Below are 25,160 nucleotides of genomic sequence, written 5' to 3' on the forward strand. Positions count from 1 at the left end.
GACATTCTGGCAGGAAACTTCACTTCTTAATGAATGATACGATTTTGAATGTTAATGATTTTGAAGGAATCCTCAGAGATGCCATTCTGGTGGATACAGTTACTAAGATTGAACCATCACAACATGGCTTTATGAGGAGATAAAAAATAGATCAACGGACACTGCTCTGATTTAAGTTTTGCAGCACTGGCATGAAGCTCTTAACGGTTCCCCCAAAATGGACAAACACATTTTTTATTTCACTCAAGCTTTTGATACTATTGATCATTGACGACTGCTACATTCCTTAGCTGACTAGCATTTTAGACGGCCACTTTGGCATATTGTGAGGAGTTACTTGGATAACAGAAAGCAAAAGGTGAAGTGGGCCTTCTGTGTGTCCAATTCTTTTCCAGTTCTAGCATGTGTTCCTCAGGGGGGACTTATATCCCCTCTGCTTTTTGTCATCTGTATAAACAGTATGGATTCACATCTGGCTCCCCCTGTAATTCCTGTGAAATACACTGATGATCTGACAATCACTGAGTTTCTAATTGGATTGGCTTTGGATTCTGTATGGGGACAGAAATGCATTTCGGCGCTGAATGGAGCGAAGACTGTTGACATGGTAAGTGCCAGAAGACAGGATAACATTTCCTCCCCTCCTCTTCTGTTTATTCTGCAATTAGTAGTTTCAACCTTTAAATAGCTTGGACTCAAATATCCTCTGAATTGTATTGGGACGCCCATATTATGTACATATTTTCGAAGGTGTGCCCCAGAATTTACTATCTTTGTGCCGCAAACAAAGGAAGTCTTCCTTTTACAATGTTTTAGTGCAGATATATTTGACTTGTATACGGCCAGTTCTTCAGTATGCAAGCCCAGTATGGGGTGGACTAGGTAAAGGTCTCTCTGAGGAGTTATGAAGCTACCCTACATACTGTAGCAAAGTTCAATAAAAGGAAGGAAGGAGGCGGGAACCGGAAGACACTTAAACAAAGTTTTAATATAAATAATAACAGCCGGCGAACAAAACAAAAACACGGAAGTTAAACACAAGAACATAAATACAAATACAAACATGTTCGGGCCCGGTCCTCTCTCTTCGAGGGTACGGTCGCTCGTTCTCTTACATGCTCCCGATCTCCTACGTGATTAGAGACCGGTGTGCGCACAGCTGGCGCTCATTAACAATTACTCACCACGGTCTCGCCACGCCTACTCCACTACACATACTTTTACTAAAATACTCAGGGACAGTTCATCAACGCTGCATTCTCTGTTCTCTTCAGCAGCACAAGACATTTGCTGTATCCAGGAGTAAAACTAAACGACATGAAGTCTCCTTTTTTCCCAGTGCTCTAAAACTGTTGTATAAATAACTAACAAGTATCCGATTGTAGAATGTTTCTCCCGTGTATATTTGTATTTATATTTAATCCGTTTTGGATATTAGTATTAATCCTTGTTTATATTAGTAAATGTTAGTTTTGGAGCATGCATATGTTTGACTCATTTCAGGGTCTTGTGTCACAGAAGACAAAATATAGTGTATTGAAAGTATGCTTCTCTATTGATTCCTGTCAACAACTGAAAGAATTAACACAAAAAGAGTGTTGTACCTTAGTCAAATTTATGTTAAAAGCGAAATCTATGATTTCAAATGAAATATGTGTGGAAAAAATTTCAAATATTCAGGTATACGTCAATAAATGTGCATATATTGTGAATTTCATTTCAAACAACTTACAACATAGCATGTAAGGCAAAGCACAATGTTTCGCAAAATATCAAACTACAATTTTGTTGAATGCTTTTATTGTATTTAAACCGTTGCACACGTCTCCTCAAAAAGGACACAAAAGAAGATGTCTGATTATTTAAGTCCTCAGTGTGCTCAAAAGTCACTAAAATGTAGCGTTACTACAGTCAGGTGTGTTTGAGGCAAAGGGAAATAAAGAAAATTGCTAAACTTTTTAGAAATTTAAGAAAAAGTTTTTAAATAAAGAGTTTCTACACAGCCACAGATCAAAGTTTTTTTGTCCGAGATTGTGTTTTGATCCTGGGTTGGTCAGTTGAAATTGTGCCCTGGTCAATATTAATACCAGAGTTTTTGCCCCATATGTAAAGAAATCTCAGTTGACTCTGACACCTTCCTGTCAATCGTCATCCTCTTCATCCGAGTCCATTACTCGCCGTCGATTAAACTAGGAACAAAACCCATCATTTTCAATTTGTGTACTCCAGCATTTTGCAATATAAAATCACCATAGATTGGTAGAGCTTTGTTATTTACTGTCTAAAAGATTTCAATAGAAACTTACCTTTACAGTTGTTTTCTTTTCTGTCTGCTGACTAACTTTTTCAAGGATCTCTATCAAACCAGCCTCTGTGATCTAAACATACAACACTCATATAACCCAGATTTACAATCACATAGTCTTCAAACATATCATCATCATCTTTTTACCTTTCCTCCAAGCTGTCCAAAGCGAGCCATCTGTATCAGGTAATTTTCCACTGCTTTTGCTTTATCTGGTTTTACAAGTGCTAAATTACTCACTAAAGAAAAAAGACAAAATATTACTGCAGTACAAAAAAAGCAAAGTGACTACTAAGCATACTGTTGAAGTTAAAGGTGCCTCAAATATCCTGTTGTGTCCTCAAAGAACCGTAAACTGTATTTTAATCTCATTTTTTTCCTCATAATAGTGTTATTGATGGAACCATCTAAAGTCTTGGTAGATTTTCCAGGAACTAATAAGATTCTTGAATGACTCCAGAACTTCAGAACTGAAATGGGGTTTTCTTTTCACCTACACTGGAACCTCAAAGTGCTTTGCTGGTTATTAAAGGAACTCAAATTCTAAAACATGGTTGTGTAAGATCTGTGAGCTAGTGTTCATTTTGTCAGCTTTTTTTATGCAAGTCTTAATTTTGGTCCCTCGACGAATACACTTTTAGTTTTTATTTTATTTAGTCATCCTTGTCCTGTTTTTGTTTAGTCATGTTAAGTCGACTTAATAGCGATGCATTCTCGTTTTGTTTTAGACAATACAAACTTTAGCCCTATTTGCACGGGATTAGTATTATCTGGCGACCTCATGTGATTTATAAATGACCTCCCAACATCTGTATTTCATGTGGCGCATTCGCACGGGAGGATTTTACTCAAATTTACTGACTTATTTCCCAGAGGTGATGGGAAGACTTAAAGTTTGTATAGCCTATATTTGAATGGTGTTTAATGATATATAACCGTACCTGTCAGCATTTGAGACCAGTGATCCCGTACCGGACAAAAGATCATCGTGATTGCGGTCTCAATTGTTACGAGAGTTTCCATGAGAAATAAACAAACTAGAGACTCCCGGTAACTTATGGATATCACCCAGCACCCGAAATAGCATTTGAGACCCGTGATCTTCTGCCCGGTTCGCGATCACGGGTCTCAAATGCTGATATGATAAATAAATAAACGGGAGACTCCAGGCCAAAACAACAGTTTTGGCAAATGTTGGATAAAACATTGAAATATGATTTATGAGCCTGCCAAATCACAGAGATGCCGATTCTCATGGGACTAGTATTATCCCAGGACCTCTGTGTTCGTCAAAATATGGTAGGTCATTTGTGGGAGAATTTTTACTTTACAAACTACAGACATAACCGATTCGCACGCGATTAAGATAACAGACAATCTCTGCAATTATTACAGATGACCAGAGGTCCCTAGGTAATACTAATCCCGTGCGAATAGGGCTTTAGTCACATTTTTCATAATGCTGTATAAAGGTTCAAATTATAAAAAAAAAAGTTATTTTGCTAATTATAGATCACAGTGATTGTTGTCGTTTGAGAAATGCATTTCATTATAAGTATCTATTTACCAATAAGCACAGATCAATAGAATATGAAATCATGTGCAGTTTATTTAACTTCATCTAAGAAGTATTTCCACAGAGGTCTGATAAGTGCATAAAGTAGGCCTATTCATAGACATCCAACCTCTCCCTTAAGTTCTCCCACAAATTACTATTGTTTTCCTGATGGCCGCAAAATATGGATAATTCCCGGAAACAACGCAACTGACCGTGAAGGAGAACCATCAGAATGTGGTCTCGAATGGACACAGAAGACTGCATGAAACTGCTGTAATTGCTTTAATGCATAAATTCATAATTCAATAATTCATAAATTATTTTTATATAGCACCATTTTAATTTTTACACTTTTACACTGCATTACTGAAAAATGCTTTGCCTATATAGACATACCATCGTACGGAAAGTATTCAGACCCCCTTAAAATTTTCACTCTTTGTAATATTGCAGCCATTTGCTAAAATCATTTAAGTTCATTTTTTCCTCAATGTACACACAACACACCATATTGACAGAAAACACAGAATTGTTGACATTTTTGAAGATTTATTAAAAAAGAAAAACTGAAATATCACATGGTCCTAAGTATTCAGACCCTCTGCTGTGACACTCATATATTTAACTCTGCTGTCCATTTCTTCTGATCATCCTTGAGATGGTTCTACACCTTCATTTGAGTCCAGCTGTGTTTGATTATACTGATTGGACTTGTTTAGGAAAGCCACACACCTGTCTATATAAGACCTTACAGTTCACAGTGCATGTCAGAGCAAATGAGAATCATGAGGTCAAAGGAACTGCCTGAAGAGCTCAGAGACAGAATTGTGGCAAGGCACAGATCTGGCCAAGGTTACAAAAACATTTCTGCTGCACTTAAGGTTCCTAAGAGCACAGTGGCCTCCATAATCCTTAACGTCTGGGATGACCAGAACCCTTCCTAGAGCTGGCCGTCCGGCCAAACTGAGCTTTTGGGGGAGAAGGGCCTTGGTGAGAGAGGTAAAGAAGAACCCAAAGATCACTGTGGCTGAGCTCCAGAGATGCATTCGGGAGATGGGAGAAAGTTGTATAAAGTCAACCATCACTGCAGCCCTCCACCAGTCGGGGCTTTATGGCAGAGTGGCCCGACGGAAGCCTCTCCTCATTGCAAGACACATGAAATTCCGCATGGAGTTAGCTAAAAAACACCTAAAGGACTCCAAGATGGTGACAAATAAGATTCTCTGGTCTGATGAGACCAAGATAGAACCTTTTGGCCTTAATTCTAAGCGGTATGTGTGGGGAAAACCAGGCACTGCTCATCACCTGTCCAATACAGTCCCAACAGTGAAGCATGGTGGTGGCAGCATCATGCTGTGGTGGTGTTTTATAGCTGCAGGGACAGGACGACTGGTTGCAATCGAGGGAAAGATGAATACGGCCAAGGACAGGGATATCCTGTGCTCAGGATCTCAGACTGGGCCGAAGTTTTCCCTTCCAACAAGACAATGACCCTAAACACACAGCTAAAATAACGAAGGAGTGGCTTCACAACAACTCTGTGACTGTTCTTGAATGGCCCAGCCAGTGGCCTGACTTAAACCCAATTGAGCATCTCTGGAGAGACCTAAAAATGGCTGTCCACCAACGTTTACCATCCAACCTAACAGAACTGGTGAGGATCTGCAAGGAGGAATTTCAGAGGATGCCCAAATTCAGGTGTGAAAAACTTGTTGCATCTTTCCCAAAAAGACTCATGGCTATATGAAATCAAAAGGGTGCTTCTACTAAATACTGAGCAAAGGGTCTGAATACTAAAGACCATGTGATATTTCTTTTTTTCTTTTTTAATAAATCTGCAAAAATGTCAACAATTCTGTGTTCTTCTGTCAATATGGGGTGCTGTGTGTACATTAATGAGGAAAATAATGAACTTAAATGATTTTAGCAAATTGCTGCAATATAACAAAAAGTGAAAAATTTAAGGGGGTGTGAATACTTTCCTTACCCACTGTATGTACAACAATTAAATGTAAGTAGGTCTACCTAACAGTTGCATTCAAGACGAAAACTGAATGATCTATGAAAATAAAACACTGTATAAAATAAATATGCAATGACTCTTAATAAAGTTACAAAAACTGTTTAATATGTGACACACATGTATTAGGTTACTGTCAGTTTAAGGCAAATCATTTTTTGTTGGGGATATACATCAAAAACCCAACCGACTGTGCTTACGTGAACATATTGTGTTTTTGACATAACAGGGTGTGTATTTGACTGTATAAGAACATATACAAGACGCGAAAAAGAACTTCATGATAATTAGTAGGCTAACTGAGATGTCTGGAACGGAGATAACATTATATGCTACGCGATGTACAGACGCATCGCAGCATGTAGAATATACTTTACACTGTAAAACAATCTAGAGCTCTCTCAGCAAAAGTATAAAGAGCCAAATTTGTAATAAATCACTCACAGTGTCTCAGTTTAAATGATCACAAAAGTGCTAGTAGAGCAATTCATCTTGTTCTTCTATGTTGCCGGTTCTGAGTCAGTTCTGTGGCATACTGCCACAAAACAAGCAAAATTTGGGTAATGAACCAATTGAAATCTAACATGTACTGGTAAATTTCCAGAACCGGTTTACCACGCAACCCTACAGCAGGTGGCTATATACAGTATATAGATCCTCTATTTGTAATCACGGAATGGCCTATTTTAGTCTATGTGTATAGATAACGTTGCTTATATACATATCCTTTATTCTACTATGATGTTAAATTATTAAATCTGATTGGTGGACAAACATTGTATGGGAATGCATTAACTTTCAGTAAATGCACACCTATGAAGGTGTTCCAGGTCTGCCGACCACATTACAGTTCCACATCACTTCGCCAAGTTTAAATAACCGAAAGATTACAGTGTGGACCACAGGCCATCACCACAAACAGCACCATGCTCTTGATCTGACATTTATAATGTCAAACTTTACTGTTAATGGAAACGCGTGTGCAGTTACATTTCGAAGCAATAAACAAAGAATTTCAGAAACAATAAAGAAATACATATACTGAAATCAAATAAATCAAATAACTAAATAGAAAATTTGATCGGAGAAATTAATAAACACTGATAGATAATAATAAATAATATTATTATCACTGGCTTTTCTGTCACATTACTGCAAAAACGCACGCATGCTCACACACTCACACAACATAGCAGTGGCTCAAGCCTCCGAGTCTGTTTGCTCTAACGGAGGCTTGAAATGAGATGTGCAAAAAATAGCATTTTAAATACAATAACATGACAAACATTAAAATTAAATTTGAACATTTGAACAGTGTCCTGTGGTGTGTGGTAACTAGGGGTGTAACGATACACTCAGGTCCCGATTTGGTACATATCTTGATGTAGGGCTAATGATACGATATACAAAATAAAAAAAAAATATAAGATTTAAAAAACTAACAACACATTTTGGGGGGGACTGCGGTCTCTATATTTTGTGATGTGGCTGTGGACGATTCTAAATCCATTCATAAATGTTAAAAATCTATGAATAGATGTATTAAAAACGTGATGTTATCGGGACAAAAAGGTGGAAGTCTGTCGTGGGTACGGACAGTTTAGAGAGTAGACACCTCACATGTTGCTACTGGCATTAATTTGGAAGAATGTCAGTAACCAAACAGATATCATCCCCTATTTACTGCCATAATAGGGAAAATAAATACTATAGGAGTCAATGAGGGCTAAGATCTGTTACTGACATTATTCCAAATGTCTTTCTTTGTGTTCAGCAGAACAAAGAATTTTATACAGGTTTGGAACAATCTGAGGGTGAATAAATGATGACAGAATTTTCATTTTCAGGTGAACTAACCCCTCAAGTGCTAAGATCCTTTGTTATCGGGAAATGCAGCCCATATGGAATGTGTGTGTTTGATTGTTTTAAAACACATTTAGAAGACTAATTTGATGTAACAACGTGCGAAAATTGCAAAGCAGTCTGAATACTTTTCCATTATAATTAAAAGTGCAGTATTGTTAACACTGATCCTCAAAAAGGTCCAGAATTCCACAAATATTTCAAACTAAAAGCAGATGTTGGCTTATTACTTTTAACCAATCAAGCTACACATGTTGCTAAAATACTTAGGTTTGGGGTGAAGGTTAGAGTTTATAATGCATTTTTGTACAGTATTCAGCCCCATTTTGAGGATCTAAAAAAATTGTTAAAACTCTCCCACTCTGTCTCTATTTTACAGATCAATGTAATAATGTGAGAAACCAAACGACACTTTTTGTAGAAAGTGTTAACAGATAAAAATGTGTTGATGCCATTAAAATATAAAAAAAACATAGGGTTGTCTAAATAATGTGTGCTTGTACTTACACCTGGCACGGGCAGACTGATCCAAGACTTGAGCCAGTATAGAGTTTCTCATTTCAGTCTCTCTGTGAAAATTCACAATAATTATAATATAATACGATAACTACAAATTATATGAAGGGATTGTGCCAAATTTTTGGCATAAATATTTTTCCTACCTTTGCTTGGACTCTTGCTGTCCCTGCTGGTCATTGGAAGGGTCCTAAAATGAGGGTTAATAAAAATATTTAAAGTAGTACTTAAAATCACTTTACAGTTTTTCTCGATTGCTAACACACACTTCATGAAACAATTCACCATTTTCTGACAACTATAAACACATTCTCAGAACAATACACCAACTTGTACAAACCTCACACACAAATTCAGAAAAGGTGTAACGATACTGTATGTATCATTACACTCTACTATATGAAAGAAATTTCACTATTCTGTATCCAGTAAACTGTAGCACGTGTACACAATAAAATCTGTGATTGTCAAGTTTACAAATGTGCATTTGAATTTGGCCAAAGGTGCAGAGGATGCCATATGTAAGTTGCATCCTATTGACAAATCTTCACTGTTTTGTTTCCTTTATCTTCGTCACTTTGGATAAAAGCATCTGCTAAATGCCTGAATTAAAATGTGATTTGTGCACTTGTGTACTGTATTGTGTTGCATAACCAGTTCATATTGTTCTTTGGTTTTTTTACTTTACTTTTCTTGTCTTGTACAGTTAGCTCATCTTCATCTACTTTAATGTTTTATTTTTTCCTAAAGCTCATTCTTGCATTTTACACTCTATCTGTACTCTTTTATGTTTTATATTCTAATAAACACCAAATTGTCAAATTACTCTTGAATCCCAATAAGAGATTTTCGTAACAGTGTTTTTAATTGACCTCACCAGTGTCTCAGATTATGTTGTAGTGTGGGTGTTTTTGTGGTCTTGTGTGTCATCTCTGCGGGAAAGGTTTGCTTTTCAGCAAGTTTGAATGGTTATGAGAAGAGAGCTTCATTTTGAACTGAAAATTGGATGTTTGGGGAATTGGGCGAGATGTTATGGATTTGTGTTTAAATTTTTTGAGAATACGAGGCATAATTTCGAGAAATGTGTTTAAGCAACCGAGAAAAAAAAAACTGTCAAATAATATAATTTTATAAATGTAGTTTTGACTAAACTAGTAACAGTTACCTAATAAGAGTAGGGTTACTATACGGTGAAAAAAACAAAATAAATAATTGTTTCTGGAAGACATTGACAAAACAACTTCACATGGACAAGTAAAATAGCAGCAAATTGGTTTATAAAGCTGTGGACGTGTCTGAAAATCAGAACTATGGAGCTATTCTCTAGAATCCGTTAGCTATATGGCTAAAATCAGCTGTTGGCTAACATGCACCTCAGTACAGTACATAAACGATAGAAATATATTAACTTCCATATATGCCTTTGATTGATTTGAGGGCAGTTCAGACAACAATTCCAGTAACTTAGTGTCAAAATATTTCATTTTCACTGGGCCTGACATGTGCTCTTAATTATTTTACTGGTTGAAAAGAAAGCAATTATCCTGGTATTTCTCTTACCCCATGTTTCGTCTGGAGTTCGGCCATACGTTGCCGTCTAATAGCTTCCAATTCTTCATCAGCCATCAACTTTAAATAGAAAGCGAGATTTAAAAGAGAAATAAAACTCAATACTAGCTCAGTGTACGTGCGTTTCTCTGCTCTAGTCTGGCGAGGCGAGATACAAGCGCCACTGCCGAGAGCAGGACAGACCGTGTTAATCTACACCAGAGCGATCGAGCAATCAATTGTCTTCTATTTATGATAATTGCGATAAGCGCAGTTTCACAACAACCCCATTTTACAGTATTTTCAATACTTATCATAACACGCATATTAAACACTACAGTATTATGACTAAAACTACATTAATGCAACTGTTAATGGGTTTGTCGGATGTATTACCCAGCTTATTTTATATATGAGTTTTTTTTTTTACAATTTATCATTACGTTTTTTCAACATAGATAATAGCATTGTTTATTTAGTTTAACTTTACAAAATTTGTAGAAAGAGAACAGAAATTTGTTCAATTATCTATATCAAGTCCACAATTCCTTTCAACAATCATTTTTCATGTCTGATTATTGAGCTTCAAAGAAAACAGAGACGGGAAGTTTTGTAGACTGTAAAATGGTAAAATCGGTTGGAAAACGTCCTTGTGCTTTATCTTCAGAAAAACACCCAGCGCCCTAGTTCCCGTTTTTTTAGGACATTTTGCCCTGACCAATGTGGCGAACTTACTGACTCATCGCAGCATTGGGCCATAGCGCTCAATGCGGTAGGGCACGCCCCACATACTGCCACATCCTCGCGCAAATGCAGCCCAACTATCGCGAGGTGTGAAGTTGCTAAGAGACTGTTGTTGTTGGGGTAGCGTCATTTGAAGCTACAAGCTTTCTAATGTTTGCACGTAAGCTTTAAATGTAATCACGAACAATGGTAAGTAATTATGTGTCAGAAAAATTGCATAATGTGGTAATATGTTGTTGTTAAAATGTCTGTTAATTTCCTGGCAGCAATGATTGACTCTACTTGTTGTTCCAGCAAGAGCACGCTTCATGTAGTGCTGTTTAAGTCAAATAAATGTTTCTGTGACTAAAAGACGTTAAAGTATTTCTGCATCAAACAAAATACAAGTAAAAAACTCAGGGATAAGCTCAGGCGTTATTCCGCACAGGCTATGTTAACTTTAATGGAACACAGCTATTTTATTTATAAAGAACAATCTATTGTTTTAACGGACAACGACCCCCACAAATGTTTGCATTTACTACAACTATGTGTTTAATATTGCAGCCACCAAAAAGAAAAGCAACGACCAAGTCATCAAAGGAAAAAAACCCTACAGTAGTGGATGGCGTGTCAACAGAGGAGATGTCCAAAGAGCAGGTATGATGTTATTTTTTGATTTTAGACAAATAAATATCGTAACGCATATCGAATATCACATTATTTAGCATGCTATCGCATACCGCATTTTCACTAAATATCGCACAGCCCTAGAAGCAAGCATGTTTAACAGCGTAAAGAAATCAAATGCATGACATAGCATGTTGCCCGATCTTTAAGCATCATCCCTACGTGCAAACGCAAGGCATAATGGGTTTTTTCGCGCACTGTGGGAAAGGTGGATAAGAAAAATGTTTTAAAATGTAGGTGCGAGCGTGGCACAACCTAACATCGGTTTAAATTTAACATGGACCTTTTGCATTGTAACACAGGGTCGAGTGAGGGTCTTCTTTTGTAAAAATATGATTTCAACTCAAGTTTTTTTTCATGATTGACCCAGAGCCAAAACGGGTCAGGTTGTGCCCCGCTTCCCCTACTCTGCAAACTTTAATTGTATACACTATCATTAACAATCAAACACAGTTGACCTGTGCTGACCGGCATCATTCCTTCTTTTCTTCATTTCATCTCTCCATCATTAAAAATAACATCATAAAATATTTAGTTGGAGGAGCACATTGTCCGTCTGCGAGAGGAGCTCGACAGAGAACGAGAGGAGCGCAACTATTTTCAACTGGAGAGAGACAAAATCCACACATTTTGGGAAATAACCAAACAACATTTGGAAGAGAATAAGTGTGAGCTGAGGAACAGAGATCGTGAGATGGAGGAGACTGAAGAGCGTCACCAAGTAGAGATTAAGGTCTTGTGAAGTCAGCGGTTTAATTTCCCTTCAAGAAAATGAGTTTAGGACTCGCTGTCTGAACCTAATCGTGTGTGATATGTTTGTGACGTGTGTTGTTGTTTCTTAGGTATATAAACAGAAAGTGAAGCACCTTCTCTATGAACAGCAGAACAGCCTGTCAGAGCTGAAAGCTGAAGGTGTTGTCAGTACCAAACTGCTGCAGAAGGAGCATACTGACCTCGAGACACAACTGCACAAGGATCTGCGCAGTTTAAAAGTGGAACTGAAGGAGCAGGAGCTTTCCAGTGAAAATGTGCTCAAAAGCCTTCAACTGGTATGCAAATATTTGGAATACACTTTACTATACAGTACAGTAATAGTTATAGCAGTACTTCTGATTTACATCTATCTGTCTACCAACAGAAACATGATGAAGAAACAACTGATCTGAGAAATGATTTTGCCAGACAAGTACGAGGTAAGATCTTTTATTTTTCTTCTATTCTAGACACGGTTCTTTTTTCTGTAAACAGCAATTGTTAAGAAAGCGCTGACTAATTAAAACACCAATCAGTAGAACATAAGGATTTCAGACACCTATGGTAAAAGTAAAATAAAAAATTAAAGCTCAAGCATGTAATTTTTTTAGAAGATCTATTGACAAAAATGCAATAAAATATAGGTGTATGAAGACCTAACATAATGAAGCGTTATGTTTTTTTACATAACAATGAAAATGTTTAAAATGAGCTATTTTTATCTACATATCACACCATGGAACCTGGACCTTTAAAAATTGTATCCAGAAGAGAAAAACAAACAGGTTTGCTAAAAATAGCTAAACACTCTGTGTTTGTATATATCAACAAAAGGTGAAATTTGTCTACTCACCCTCATGTCATTCAAAACCTTTTCCAAAGATTCATATGGGTAGTTGTCAAAATGAACAATGAAGGTACACCTCTTTTACGCTATTTATAAATATTGTGGCGAGCAAAGCACAAAACAACTCAGGTTTGTGTCAAAAACCCCCGGAGGGCAGTTTATTAAAAGTGCAGTTGGGGAAAAATGGTGCAGATAATCCCTCTGGGGTTTCCGGGTGCAATCTTAGTGCCAAAGTGCGGGAATGTGGTGTATGTTCCTCTGCCGGTCGTCTTGTCCTCTGAGCCTGTTTCAAAAGACAAATATAGATCACAAGCATTCATAAAGTTAGCAAGTGGTAAGGAAGTCTATCGTCTCGTTCCTTTCTCCCGTCTTTATAGTGCTGGCAACGAGCTACAGGTGTTGACGACCGGTGGCTGTGAGCCCGTGATTGTGCGTTTCCCTGGCGACGCTGATTAGGCTCTATATGCCTCGTCACAATATTAATAATATAAAATAAGGCCCAGAGTGTAATTTTTGGGAGGATAATTTACATATTGCAATGTCTTCAAAGCTGTATAAAGACCTTACATAACGAAGCAATATATTTATTCCCCTTACAATCAGCTATTTCTATCTACATACAGCGTGGGTCACTTGCATGAAGTTCGCCATGTTTTGTCAGCTTCTGTAGTCAGGGGTGGATTAAGGTGATACTTCACCCAAAAATGAAAATTCTGTCATCATTTATTCACATTCGAATTGTTCCTGTCACGAAATGGATTGTCAGAACCCAGGCGCAGGCAGGAATGGGTTCACAAAAATGTTTATTTAAAATACAAACCCAGAAACAAAACCCACGATGGGGAAAAACGCAGTAAAATAATATTGACTTATAAAAGAAACATTTCCCACGAGGGGGAATAAACTGAGGAGTCAAAATAAGTCTACATCTTCAAGAAAAAGCAAACTCAGCAGGAACTAGGTTTAGAGAAAGTAACACTGCGAAATAACAACAACAATCCAACAAGGAACAGAGAAACTAAAGGGATTTAAATGGGTAACAACTAAAGAGGGAATAATTACAAAAGGGAGGTGACCGGCACCTGACAGAGATTAAACCACAAGGGCATGATTACGGGAGACAGAAGGACGGGGCTGAGAGACATGACAGGAGGTAACGAATTATGAAATTATGACAGAAAAATTATGACAGAATTTTCATTTTTGGGTGAAGTATCCCTTTAAGCTGGTCAGGGGGCCTTTCAAGTGCCTTTCACGCTTGCAGTTTAGTTCGGAACGGGGCACGGTTTGCCTTTTCTGTTTTCACTGTCATCCTTGCAGGCAAGGACATCCGGGAGCGGATATTAAAATGAAAGCGCCAGCATGAGTTTCAAGGCACCAGCGTTCACTGCACACTTTATTTCAAAAGACATATACCTGTTCATAGCAAATCTTAATACACTAAGAATGCCTGGAGGTCCCCAAACCCTCTTGACAGAAGCGAGTGCCAACAAGAGTACCGTCTTCATAGTTTGATGAGGAAGACTGGGGCTCAAAAGGGGCCGTACCAAGGCCCTGCAAGACCACATTAAGGTCCCAAGAGGGTACAGAGCGCATTCGAGGTGGATTCACCCTTCTCGAGCCCATAAGGAACCTGGTGACCAGGTAATGTTGGCTGGGAGACTTACCTTCCACGAGATCGTGATGAGCAGCAATAGTGGAACGTGGATGGGGAGAGGTTACTCTCAAGTCTCTCCTTTAGAAAGGCCCATGCTGACCCGATCGGGCAATTCCGTGTGTTCTCCCCACGGGAAGAAAACCAGGACGAGAACAGGCGCCACTTATAAGCGTATAAACGCCTAGTGGCGGGGACTCCAGCCAGCAGGACAGTCTCTCTGGCCGCCGGCAGTAAGCCACTCAAGGTATCCTCATCCCGTCCAGGGGCAAGGCATGGAGCTTCCAGAGGCCTGGCTTGGGGTATCACACCGTGCCCTTCCCCCGTGACAAAAGGTCCTTCGTCAGGGGAATTAGCCAGGGGGAACTGTTGTCAGAGCCACCAGGTCTGAGAAATAAGTCTGGTTGCAGTACTTGGTGTCCCTCTTCCCTGACCTTGCACAGGACCTGCTAGGACTCACTGGGGGGGGAAGGCTTGTACTTCTGCTTGTCCCAAGGCCAGCAGTGTGCTAAGGCATCCGTGCCGAGGGGTCCACCTACGCCTGGCTGAACCGCTCCCATACTGTATAAGCCGGACTGCGCAGGGATGGAGTCGCCATTCTCTGCAGAGATTTCTCTGACGAGAGAGCGCATCGGTTGTCTGGTTCAGGTCGCCCTGGATGAAGGTGGGTCGCCTGCTGATTCCAGATGAGGAGGCGACAGGCAAGTAGGGACATCTGCCGTGAGCATATGACGCCTTGGATTGATGTACACCCCGGCAGTCGTCCTGTCCGACTGAACCAGCACGTGTTTATCCTGCACGAGGGGTTGGAACCCATCTTGGAACCCATCTTGGAACCACGAACCAATCGTGGTGACGAAATGAGCCCAAGTTGCGCTTCTGCGTCAACATCCTGAATGGCAGCTAGTGTAGGTGCTTGTTCAAGAGGCGGAGATCCAGAATCGGGCGCAGACCCCCACGTTTTCTGGGTACTATGCAGTACGGGCTGTAAAACCTGAGAGACAACTCTCTTATAGAGGGACGGGTTCGATTACTCTTTTCGCCAGAAGGGTGGCAACCTCGGTCCGAAGCTTGGCGAGCGCCTCTCTAGACAGCGTGACTGGCTGGTGCGCTCCAAGCGCCCAAGTACCGTGACAGCGGGACCAGAGGCATAATCTGATTCATTGTGCCGTGGTGGTGATTCGATGGCTGACAGAGAGGTCACCTCGCACAGGGCAGAACCCAGGGGAGGTTGATGGCTCTTCTGACTTACCTGCCTGTTGTTACCGCTGGCCAACGCAATGTCAAGTGGAGATTGCAGAAGGCAGCGATAAGTTGTGTCGCCTGGTGCACCGTCGTATCAAGAGTGCTGCAGGGAAGACCGGAGAGAGAGTAGCTCTCTTGAGAGAGAGTGGGCGCCCGGCCCTAAAAAGGGCCTAGTTTAGGTGGGGGCCGTGGTAGGCAGCAGCCCGCTTCGACCCGCCGGCAATGACCTGGCCAGGGGGGGTCGGGCCGTTGGGAGCAGGCTGCTTCTTCACCAAGGAGAACCTCCACGGAGTAACCACACAGCCCCGCTTGAGAGATGTGCATATCTAGGGTTACATACAGGCGGGGCCACACAGCCCCGCCTGTATGTAATGCTTCGAAATGGTGGGGGGAGGGGAGAATTGAGCCTCAATGCTAGATTCTGCTAGATTTACTGGTCTGGTCCTCTAATCATATTTTTTGCTTCCACACCATAGGACAGGACAGGAATGGATTATTTGTCAACTACCCATATACAGGTTTTGGACGACACGAGGATTAATATCTTGATTCCTTTAAGTAACTGTTCACTGGGAATTTAAAATTACCCTATAATTTACTTACCCTTATGCCGTTCTTGGTCTGTATGACTTCCTTCAGTTGTCAAGTTTAGTAGTCGATTTTCATTTTCCAGTGAACAGTTCCTTGGACATCCATCAGCGACTGCAACGAACAAGGCAGATTTGGCTGCAATATAGGTGTTTTGTTGTAGTTCTTGGAAATCTGTCTAAATGTTAAAATTAATAAGTGATGATAAAATTATTATTATCACAGAGATTGGATGTAAATATGAGAAAAAGATGCAGACTCTGCATCAGGAGGAAGAACAGAAACGCAAGACTGAAGTTCATGAGATTGAGGAACGAAAGAACAGCCACATTAACACAATGTTGGAGAACCACGAGAAAGCTTTCAGAGACATGAGAAACTACTTCAGTGACAACATCCACAAGAATCTGACCCTCATCACTTCACTCAAGGTGTGATCAAAACACATTTCACACTACTGGACACTTAAAAACATGATCAGCAACAGGCCCGACTCCAGATATAAGATGATAGGTAGGCTAAGTGATTTTCCAGGTGAGCGGAGGGGGGTTATATATATAAATATATATATTTACAAAATAACTATTTCACTTTTAGAATTATTTATACGGCTGGTATTAATATTATATTAAAAATATATATTCTTATTACATTTATTCATTTGGCATATGTATATATGTAGTATAAAGTATCGCTTTATTGCTCCCTGAACTCTCTGTAAGTCACTTAGGATAAAAGCGTCTGCTTAATGGCTAAATGTAAATGTTCCTTTTTTTATTTTTTATATTTAATTTTTAACCCATGAAAATTGCAGATATTTACAATTTATGAAGACTTGCAAATGCATCTAGGTATTTCTGGGAGATAAATTAACCCACTAAATGACGCTCTCACAGAGGAACAAAAGTACGGTCGGGTGGACAGGTTGGTGAGAGAGGGTGGCTAGCATTGATTAGGTTGATCTCGTTTATAATGTCCCACTGGATGGGACCTACAATCATATCTGGAGAGATGATGAATCCGGGTGGATGGTTAGTGGGAGCGGAGTCAAACTGTCTTGACAAAGCCTCGGCCTTGGAGTTCTTTGTTCCGGGTCTGTAGGTGACAGAAAAGTTAAATCGAGTAAAAAACAATGCCCACCCAGCTTGTCTAGGGTTTAGTCTCCTAGCTGTTTGGAGGTTTTCGAAGTTTCGATGATCCGTGAGAACCACAAAAGGATGTAAAGCCCCTTCCAGGCAGGGACCCTCTCAAATTCTATCTTAATAGCAAGTCATTTGCGGCCTCCCTCATCATAGTTGTGTTCAGCTGCACATAGTGTCCTGGAGAATAAAGCACAGGGGTAAAGTTTGGGTGTGTTGTTTCTGGGAGAAAATTGCTTAAATGCCAGAATTAGATGGATCCACTTCGACCATGAATGGTTGCTCTGGGTGTGGATGACGAAGGATGGGAGCTGTTGTAAAGCGATGCATAAAATTCTTGAAAGCTTGTTCAGCTTCTGGTAACCAGGTGAGTTTGGAGTGTGTTCTATTGGTGATAGAAGTAATTGGTGCTGCCACAATGCTGAAGCTCTTAATAAATCTTCTGTAAAAATTAGCAAAACCAAGGAAGCGTTGAAGTTCCTTTAGGTTTGGGTCAGTTAAGAACAGCTTTTACCTTGTCATCCATGGTGATTCCTTCGGGACTGATAATGTATCCGAAGAAAGAAATGGCAGTCTGGTGAAATTGACATTTTTCAGTTTTGGTGTAAAGATGATTTTGAATGAGACGTTCAAGAACAGCCCTTACATGTTGAGTGTTTCTAAAATTCTTAAATGCTACAATCGGGTTTCTTGTGTATCTGCCAATTCAGAAAATGTGAAAAAAGACAAATCATTCACTTTTACCGTGTGACCCTATCTCTGCAAGCCTTTGAGAAAACGAGCGCTTCAGAAATCGCTCTCTTTTAATGACGTAAAAAGTTGTTCTTATTAAAATATTTCCGCCCCTTGTTCTGAATGTGTCCACCCATTGTGCCACCGCCATTGTTGTTTTCACATGTGTGAAGTTCCAACACCATGGCAAAAGTAGCAAAGCTTACAAACTGTTCTGTTGTTGGCTGCACAGACCAACACAGAACAATGATCCCAGCCTCACGGGAGAAACGAGAGCAATGAATTTAATTAATTTTCAATGGAAATCATCCACACTGAACGAGGCAAAGCTGGAAATAAAGACATTGTAAATACCTGTATTTTTTAAGCAACTTAAAGTAGATAAAATGTCACTGTGTATGCTTAACCTCAGAAAACTGTGTGTATGGTTTGTAAACTCTCTCCTGAAGGCGGTCGTGACCGGATCAAAAGTGACCGGAGGGGCTTCGCGAATGGCCCCGGGGGAAACCGGTGTGCTTATCGAAAACACTGTGTTTGCTGTTCAAAGACGAGACCTTGTTTCTTGTTCATTTCACCCCTTTAAAGCCCTAGTCAGCATGGTACATTCGTTAACTAAGCAATTTGTGGATTTCATAGGGTTGTACTCACCCTGCCGAGGTGAGATTGGTTAGGACGTGTCGGGCAGTTGATCCTCATATGACCCTGATCTCCGCAGTACAGACATAACTGTTCCCTTATTCTGCATTCTCTTCTCAGTGGTTAGATGAGTACTGCCTATCTGCATGGGTTATGTATCCTTAGGAGGTGAATGGAAGATGAAGTAATCTGAGTGAGTGGATCTTCTGGCCCTTATCAGGTTATTTAGACATATGGTGAGTTCAATGAATTCAGCTAATGTAAGCAGCCCCGGAGGGAGAGTTTATTTACAAACGTGCAAAATGTGATAAGTGATGGTCCCGGGGTGCTCTGGTGTGTCTGGTCTTTTCCTTGTCATGGTAGATCGTCACGTCTCGTACTTCAGCCGCTTGAATCTAGTTTGGGTGGAAGAAAACTGAGCTGTAGTCCTGAGAGTCTTTGATCGCATACTGTTGTGCTTGTGCTGGCCGGTTTACATGTCACCACTGATCCTGGATCTGTTACCTCGCCACAATACTGGGGGGTCGCAAGCCCACGAGGGCAGGGTTGCAGTAAGATTTCCAGATTTTTTTTTATTATTGGAAATAGCGTATGTAATCAATAAGTGTGGCTATCATCCAAGCGGGAGAGTTGCTGCTGTCCGCCAGAGGCCGGAGCCTGCGTCCGTCTGCCAAAGGAGGAGGAGCAGGGGATGGGGAACACGCCGACTCCCCGCTGAAGGAGGAGCCACTGGCGACCGGGCAACCCGTCCACCGAGGGCCAAGGGCCACCGCAAGGCACCGCGAAGGAGAGTACCCTGGCTGGTTGAGGACCGGCTGCAGCATGTCGGGGAACCGGACTATAATTTTTTTGGGTTAGGGTTAGGGACTCTTTCCGGTCATTCCGAGGGCTCCTGTCTCCGTTGGCTCGTCTCGTCGCTGCAAACCCCCAGGCGCGGGGGGACTGGCTCCCGGGGGGAAGTAGGTACAGTCTCGGTGGTACCCCCCGGCCTGTAATGCCTGACAGAAGTGACACAGGTTGAGGTGTCTTAGGTTTTACTCATGCGCTGTGCAGTACATAGATGTAAGCGTTTTCCTGTATGTTTTAGTGTGGATTTGCAGTATTTGTGTTTACGTAAAACATTTTTTTTTTTTTAATGAAAACGTATTAATGTGGAAGTATAGTCTTTTACACTTTGACTCGGAGTGGACTTGTATGGATGATTTTTAGTAATAACATGACACTACAGGGAGGGAGTACTTATGTTGCGTTCCAGACAACTGGGATTTTGTATATTTCCACCTCAAACCCAGAAATAAATGTCTTGCATGTCACTTTAAGTCGGACAAGGGTCCTCTGAACTCTCAGAGGGAGATGCGTCATTTTACCGAATTCCAGCCAATTAATCTGAAGAGGACATCCAGCAATTCAACAAAATAAGATTTAACTTTGCTGTTGGCAGGCGGGCGCTAATGACGACTGTGTAGTGAGATGTGAGAAGACAAACATAAAGCCAACGGTTTTACAATAAAAATGATAAATGATTTCAGATATGCAAAGTTCTTATCTTTTGTGATTTCTGCTGTTTTAAATGAACCTTAGGTGGTTTATGACATAATGTTAGACTTAACGTGTGTTGGACATGACATGCCTAAAAGCAGATACGCTTATAGCATATAAGGCATAAGATATGATTAATGTATACATACTGTACATACACAGCTTTCCCAACTGGTAGCACATGGCAAGATAATGGGTTGGGTTGCTGTGAATTGCATATAATTTGATATTTTGTACCCATGATGCTGTTATCATGTTCTACCAGTTGAGCAACAGTGACCAAAGATTTACCAGTCCTTTCTCTTTTCTTGTGCATACAGGAAGATTTGAAGGAGATGAAAAAGAAGGACGAGAGGAGAACTAAAGAGATGGCAATAGTGCTTCAGCAAAATAAGGAGCTTATTGAGTCTCAAGAGAGAGCCAAAGAGGAAGTTACAGAGCTCCAGAAACAACTCACCAACTATGAGAGGGACAAAAGCACTCTGGCTGTATGTCTCATCTCTTACAATTTCACATTATAGTGCCTTGTATTGTAAAGCTGAACTCTTGCATAATATAAAATAATAATGAAACAACCAGGTGTTTATTAATTGTCTTGATACTGTATGTGTAAAATACTTTTGATGTTTTGCTGTCAGAGAATGAGAGCATATGTCAAAGTGTCCGACAAAGAAATGAAGGCACTAAAATGGGAGCATGAGGTGTTGGAGCAGAGATTTACCACGGTAATTGAAAGAACATTTCTAGACATCACTACACCATCACGAGAGCTTCCAGAATAAATCTGTGTTTACATCTGATTTGGAAAAATGTCAAACATGACAAATCCTGACAAAAAAAGTCATCACATTACTGTTATTCAGATATTTTATTATTGTATCCATCTGATGCTAAATTTAAAATCATTGGGTTATAATGAGTTTACAAGATTTTATTTGAAAGAATAAGTAATCAAATAATGGGTTCTTTGAGGGTGCTATAATGTGTTTTACACATGTATTACCCTCAGAGCTCACAGAGATGTAAAACATGTTTATACTTGTAAAGAGGTTCAATAAAAGGAAGGAAGGAGGCGGTAACCGGAAGACACTTAAACAAAGTTTTAATATAAATAATAACAGCCGGCGGCCCCTCACGGCCGACCGCCTGGCGAACAAAACAAAAACACGGAAGTAAAACACAAGAACATAAATACAAATACAAACATGTTTGGGCCCGGTCCTCTCTCGTCAACAGTCCCATCGCTCATCCTCTTATGCTCCCAATCTCCACCGTGAGATATCCGGGACCGTCGTGCGCACAGCTGATATAAACTATCAATCACGCCACCGTCCCCGCCTCACGGCTCTCGTCACGTCTTCCTAACCACAATACTGTTAGACTAAAGTCAATTTATTGTCTTTGTAGGTTCAGTTGGAGCGAGATGAGTTGTACACGAAGTTCACTAAAGCCATTCTGGACGTTCAGCAGAAGACTGGCTTTAAAAACCTCCTGCTGGAGCGCAAACTGAGTGCACTCAATGACACACTGGAGAAGAAGGAAGCTCATCTTAGCGAGGTGTTGGCTGCCTCCAACCTGGACCCAACTGCCCTCAATGTGGTCAAGGGCAAGCTAGAGGTACATGTATGAGCACTTAATATGAAATATGGATCTATTATTATAAAGGAATATAAATAATTAGACAGAACGAAATTGTTATTTCTTTAGGAAGTGTTGGACTCCAAGAACCAGACTATCAAAGACTTACATTATGAAGTAGCACGAGTTTGCAAGGTAAGAAGCTGTCTGGACATCTGATACTATCTTCATCCATGAAAGGGAATCATGTGATCTATACAAAGGAAACTTAAAAACTAAATAACACTATATATGTGTAAATTCTGGTAAAACCTAAATAATATAAAAGCAGTGTTTGTAAATTAACATTGAACCAAAACTGTAGTTTGATCTCCACTTGTTGTTAACATTCATTGACAAAATATAATTCAACCAGATTTAGGACACTTCAGTATTTTATAATTGTTTATAAATAAAATAGATGCATCGAGAGTATATTCAATTATTATAAATAATGTAAAAAATACAAATAAAAAAAAAGAAAATTAAACAGTATTAAAGTAAGCCACATAAAATAAATAGAAATAGTGGGTTATTATCATTCATAGCTTAACATAAAGGGTGGCTAAAATTGAACATAATTACGCAAAAACCATTAATATTTCTTTTACAAGTTTGTATTCCTGTATTTAAGGGAGTTTCAGTAGGAAAAAAAATGAACCGTGAAATGTTAATTTGTTCAGTTGTTAACTTGTTTTTTTGTTTCACTTAAAGGCAAGAATTGTTGTTTTCATTCGACTTTGATTTAACATTTATAGGTTGTGTTATTTTTATTTAGTCAAAATAATGTTTTTAATTCATTTTATTTTTCGTTATATACCATAACACTTCCAATATATGCTATGACAGAACACTCCGCCCCCTTCTTGCTCAAATGTCAAGCTATGGCTATGATGGGATTCTTGTTTACAAAAAGCATGCACAAACAGTATATATACTTGAATATGGATTGAAGCGTAATTTTCCCTCATCTTACACAGACCTATAATGACCTGCTGAGGACTTCTGAAGCAAAGCTGCGGGCATTTGGATTCCCTGTGGAAGAGCTTGGCTTTAAGCCACTGGAAAGCAGCGTTTCAGGACGGACTCTTGGGCAGGTCCCTGCTGGCCGTTTTCTACCTCAAATTAGCTAAAAATGAGACAAAATGCTATGTCTTAAAATGTTAAGCCTAAATGAAATAAAAAGATGAAATAGCAGTAATATTGTTCAGAAATTTTTACTTGTTTGAGCAAGTGTGAGTTTTCTCATTAAGATCAAAAAAATGCTCTTCAAGCAACATTAGATAACTTCTGCTTATCAACCACATGGGGGAACCATAAGCGGCATTGCCTGTTATCATCAGTGTCGTATATACTGTCGCTGACTGTAGACTGTCGCAATACATATGAATTTGTTGACTAAGCGGAAACTGCTGTTACATCATGTCACTTCATAAACTTTTGGCTTTCGCGGGGTATACAACTGGGCTTTAATAATAGCTCAAACTGAGGTAGCAGCTTGTTGTTAGTGCTTAGCGTGCTAGCTACATAGCAGCTAACATGCTAACCAAACACCCAAAACAAACTGTGTTTACTTACCAACGAAAATTATTTTCGCGACCAGGCGTTGTGCTTTGTGTAATAGGTGCAACCACTTACTTACATTCAACTCGCTATCGGAACAGTGCCTAGCATAGTAACTATAGATACCGATAAAAAATCTGCAACTTTTGTCCATAAAACATTTATTGGGGTTTGGTAGTCATCGTGTACAAGCATAACAATAAATTTGTGACAAGGCACGATCATGCAATGTAAGCTATTGAGACCCGCCAACATTAGTCTTTCTTATGGTTTAAATAGCGAACCAGTAACGTTAGTGCGCCAACAAACAACCTGATCACAGCCTACTAATACGCTTAAAAGTACAGGGCAGTAATTAAAAATATACATATAAGACTTTCAAATCCAGTAGCAGGAAGGATAGGTCTCCATCTGTTTTGCAAACTGTTGCCTCTTGCAGCTCGCGCCACCGAGTTTAAGTCCCTCAGATATTGATTCATGTTCAGGCTCGTGTCCGATTACTCTCTCTTTTCCTCTTTGTTTTTTTTTGCTGGCTCTGCCATGGTAATGATTTGGAGACTTGTGGTGAACTAGATCACCCAGGCTAGGAGTAAAACGTGACGAATGCCGTAAAGCAGGTGATGGGCGGGGGTTGTGAACCTCCCCGCACACCAAAGTTACAAGTGTGATTTCAGCAGATAGAGGGCTGCTCAGGTAGCAGCGGCAGTAAAATTTGTCCAGGTAATAGTTGTCCTACCACTAAGATAACTTAACAGTTTTTCAACCTTAAATAATCTCTCTAGTGTTACTTTAAAATGGCTTTAAAAGAGTATGCCATTTAGCAAGATCTCAGGTGTCAGCTCAAAATACATCACAGATCATTTGTTTTACCACACCTTAAATGCCCACTTTTAAGTGGTCTGTGCTTGGGATTAAGCGTACAGTATATATTATAAACAAAATTGGAGGACATCAGTAGTATTATCAATTTTATTCATGACCCCCCATGTCAAAGGTCTGTCAACCTGTCAATCAAATTAGTTTGTATTTTTATTGTCTCTCAATCTTATTGGCAGTTATGTTTTATGTCTGGTTGTTGGACATGCTCTGTCCTCCTTCCTGCCCACTGTATTTTCCAAGACACTGCCTAAAGATTCAGTCACTAGGCCTGGGAGCCAAGGCCTTTGTGAGAGACACCACGAACAGAAGTCACTGACACGCCCAACGTGGGTCTCAAAGCCCCGACCCTGAGATTAAGAATCTCATACTCTACCGACTGAGCTAGCCGGGCAGATCTCTCTGCGGTTTTAGGCTGACTAAGTGAAACACTGGCTAAACTTAGCAGAGATCACCCAAAAGCAGACTTCAGCTCCCCGTAGGGGAATCAAACCCCTTTCTCCCGCAGTTGTGTTTGTGTGCACTTGATATTTTATTCATGCTTCATCTGAAAAGATAAGTGGCCTGTTAAACAATTCACATGTTAATGATGTTTAGTGGAATGTTACATATTGTATAATAGTTTGTGTTAACTTGTGTGCAAAAAGGATGCAATAGTGACTTTGTTGAACAAATTAACTTTGGTCCCCTGTTAGATGGTGAAGCCTGTTTGACAGCTTTGTTACTTTCACTAAAGATTTTAGAAGTC

The 25,160-nt window shown here is 39.8% G+C and overlaps 2 protein-coding genes across 4 annotated transcripts; one reads left to right on the top strand and one right to left on the bottom strand.

Annotated features, from left to right (window-relative positions):
• Positions 1-968: 968 nt before the first annotated feature.
• pdcd5 (programmed cell death 5) lies at positions 969-10,622 on the bottom strand. Its single transcript, XM_056765964.1, has 7 exons — positions 10,546-10,622; positions 9,823-9,891; positions 8,409-8,452; positions 8,254-8,315; positions 2,453-2,544; positions 2,307-2,378; positions 969-2,189 (listed from the first exon to the last, which is right to left on the bottom strand). The coding sequence occupies exons 1-7, from the start codon at positions 10,567-10,569 to the stop codon at positions 2,142-2,144; spliced, it is 411 nt and encodes a 136-aa protein (XP_056621942.1). The 5' UTR covers positions 10,570-10,622; the 3' UTR covers positions 969-2,141.
• On the top strand, positions 10,619-23,174 carry gas8 (growth arrest-specific 8). Of its 3 annotated transcripts, none has more exons than XM_056765961.1 (11): positions 10,621-10,743; positions 11,101-11,193; positions 11,759-11,956; positions 12,066-12,272; positions 12,362-12,416; positions 16,536-16,741; positions 20,677-20,844; positions 20,995-21,081; positions 21,764-21,973; positions 22,064-22,129; positions 22,954-23,174. In XM_056765961.1, exons 1-11 carry the CDS (start codon positions 10,741-10,743, stop codon positions 23,104-23,106), a joined length of 1,446 nt encoding a protein of 481 aa, XP_056621939.1. In that variant the 5' UTR covers positions 10,621-10,740; the 3' UTR covers positions 23,107-23,174. The 3 variants fall into 3 exon arrangements, with proteins under 3 accessions (XP_056621941.1, XP_056621939.1, XP_056621940.1); XM_056765962.1 differs by lacking the exon at positions 10,621-10,743 and adding an exon at positions 10,846-10,940; XM_056765963.1 differs by lacking the exon at positions 20,995-21,081 and having other exon boundaries at positions 10,619-10,743.
• Positions 23,175-25,160: the final 1,986 nt, after the last annotated feature.

Source organism: Triplophysa dalaica, chromosome 14 (assembly GCF_015846415.1).
Source record: "Triplophysa dalaica isolate WHDGS20190420 chromosome 14, ASM1584641v1, whole genome shotgun sequence".
Classification (NCBI taxonomy): Eukaryota; Metazoa; Chordata; class Actinopteri; order Cypriniformes; family Nemacheilidae; genus Triplophysa; species Triplophysa dalaica.

Coding starts and splice junctions, on each gene's coding strand:
- pdcd5 (XM_056765964.1), bottom strand. CDS start 10,569: ATGGCCCAATGCTGCGATGAGTCA. Junction 8,453..9,822: donor AACTCCAGACGAAACATGGG/GTAAGAGAAATA, acceptor CCCTCATTTTAG/GACCCTTCCAATGACCAGCA. Junction 2,545..8,253: donor TCAGTCTGCCCGTGCCAGGT/GTAAGTACAAGC, acceptor TTTTTTCTTTAG/TGAGTAATTTAGCACTTGTA.
- gas8 (XM_056765961.1), top strand. Junction 12,273..12,361: donor TGCTCAAAAGCCTTCAACTG/GTATGCAAATAT, acceptor GTCTACCAACAG/AAACATGATGAAGAAACAAC. Junction 21,082..21,763: donor TGGAGCAGAGATTTACCACG/GTAATTGAAAGA, acceptor TTGTCTTTGTAG/GTTCAGTTGGAGCGAGATGA.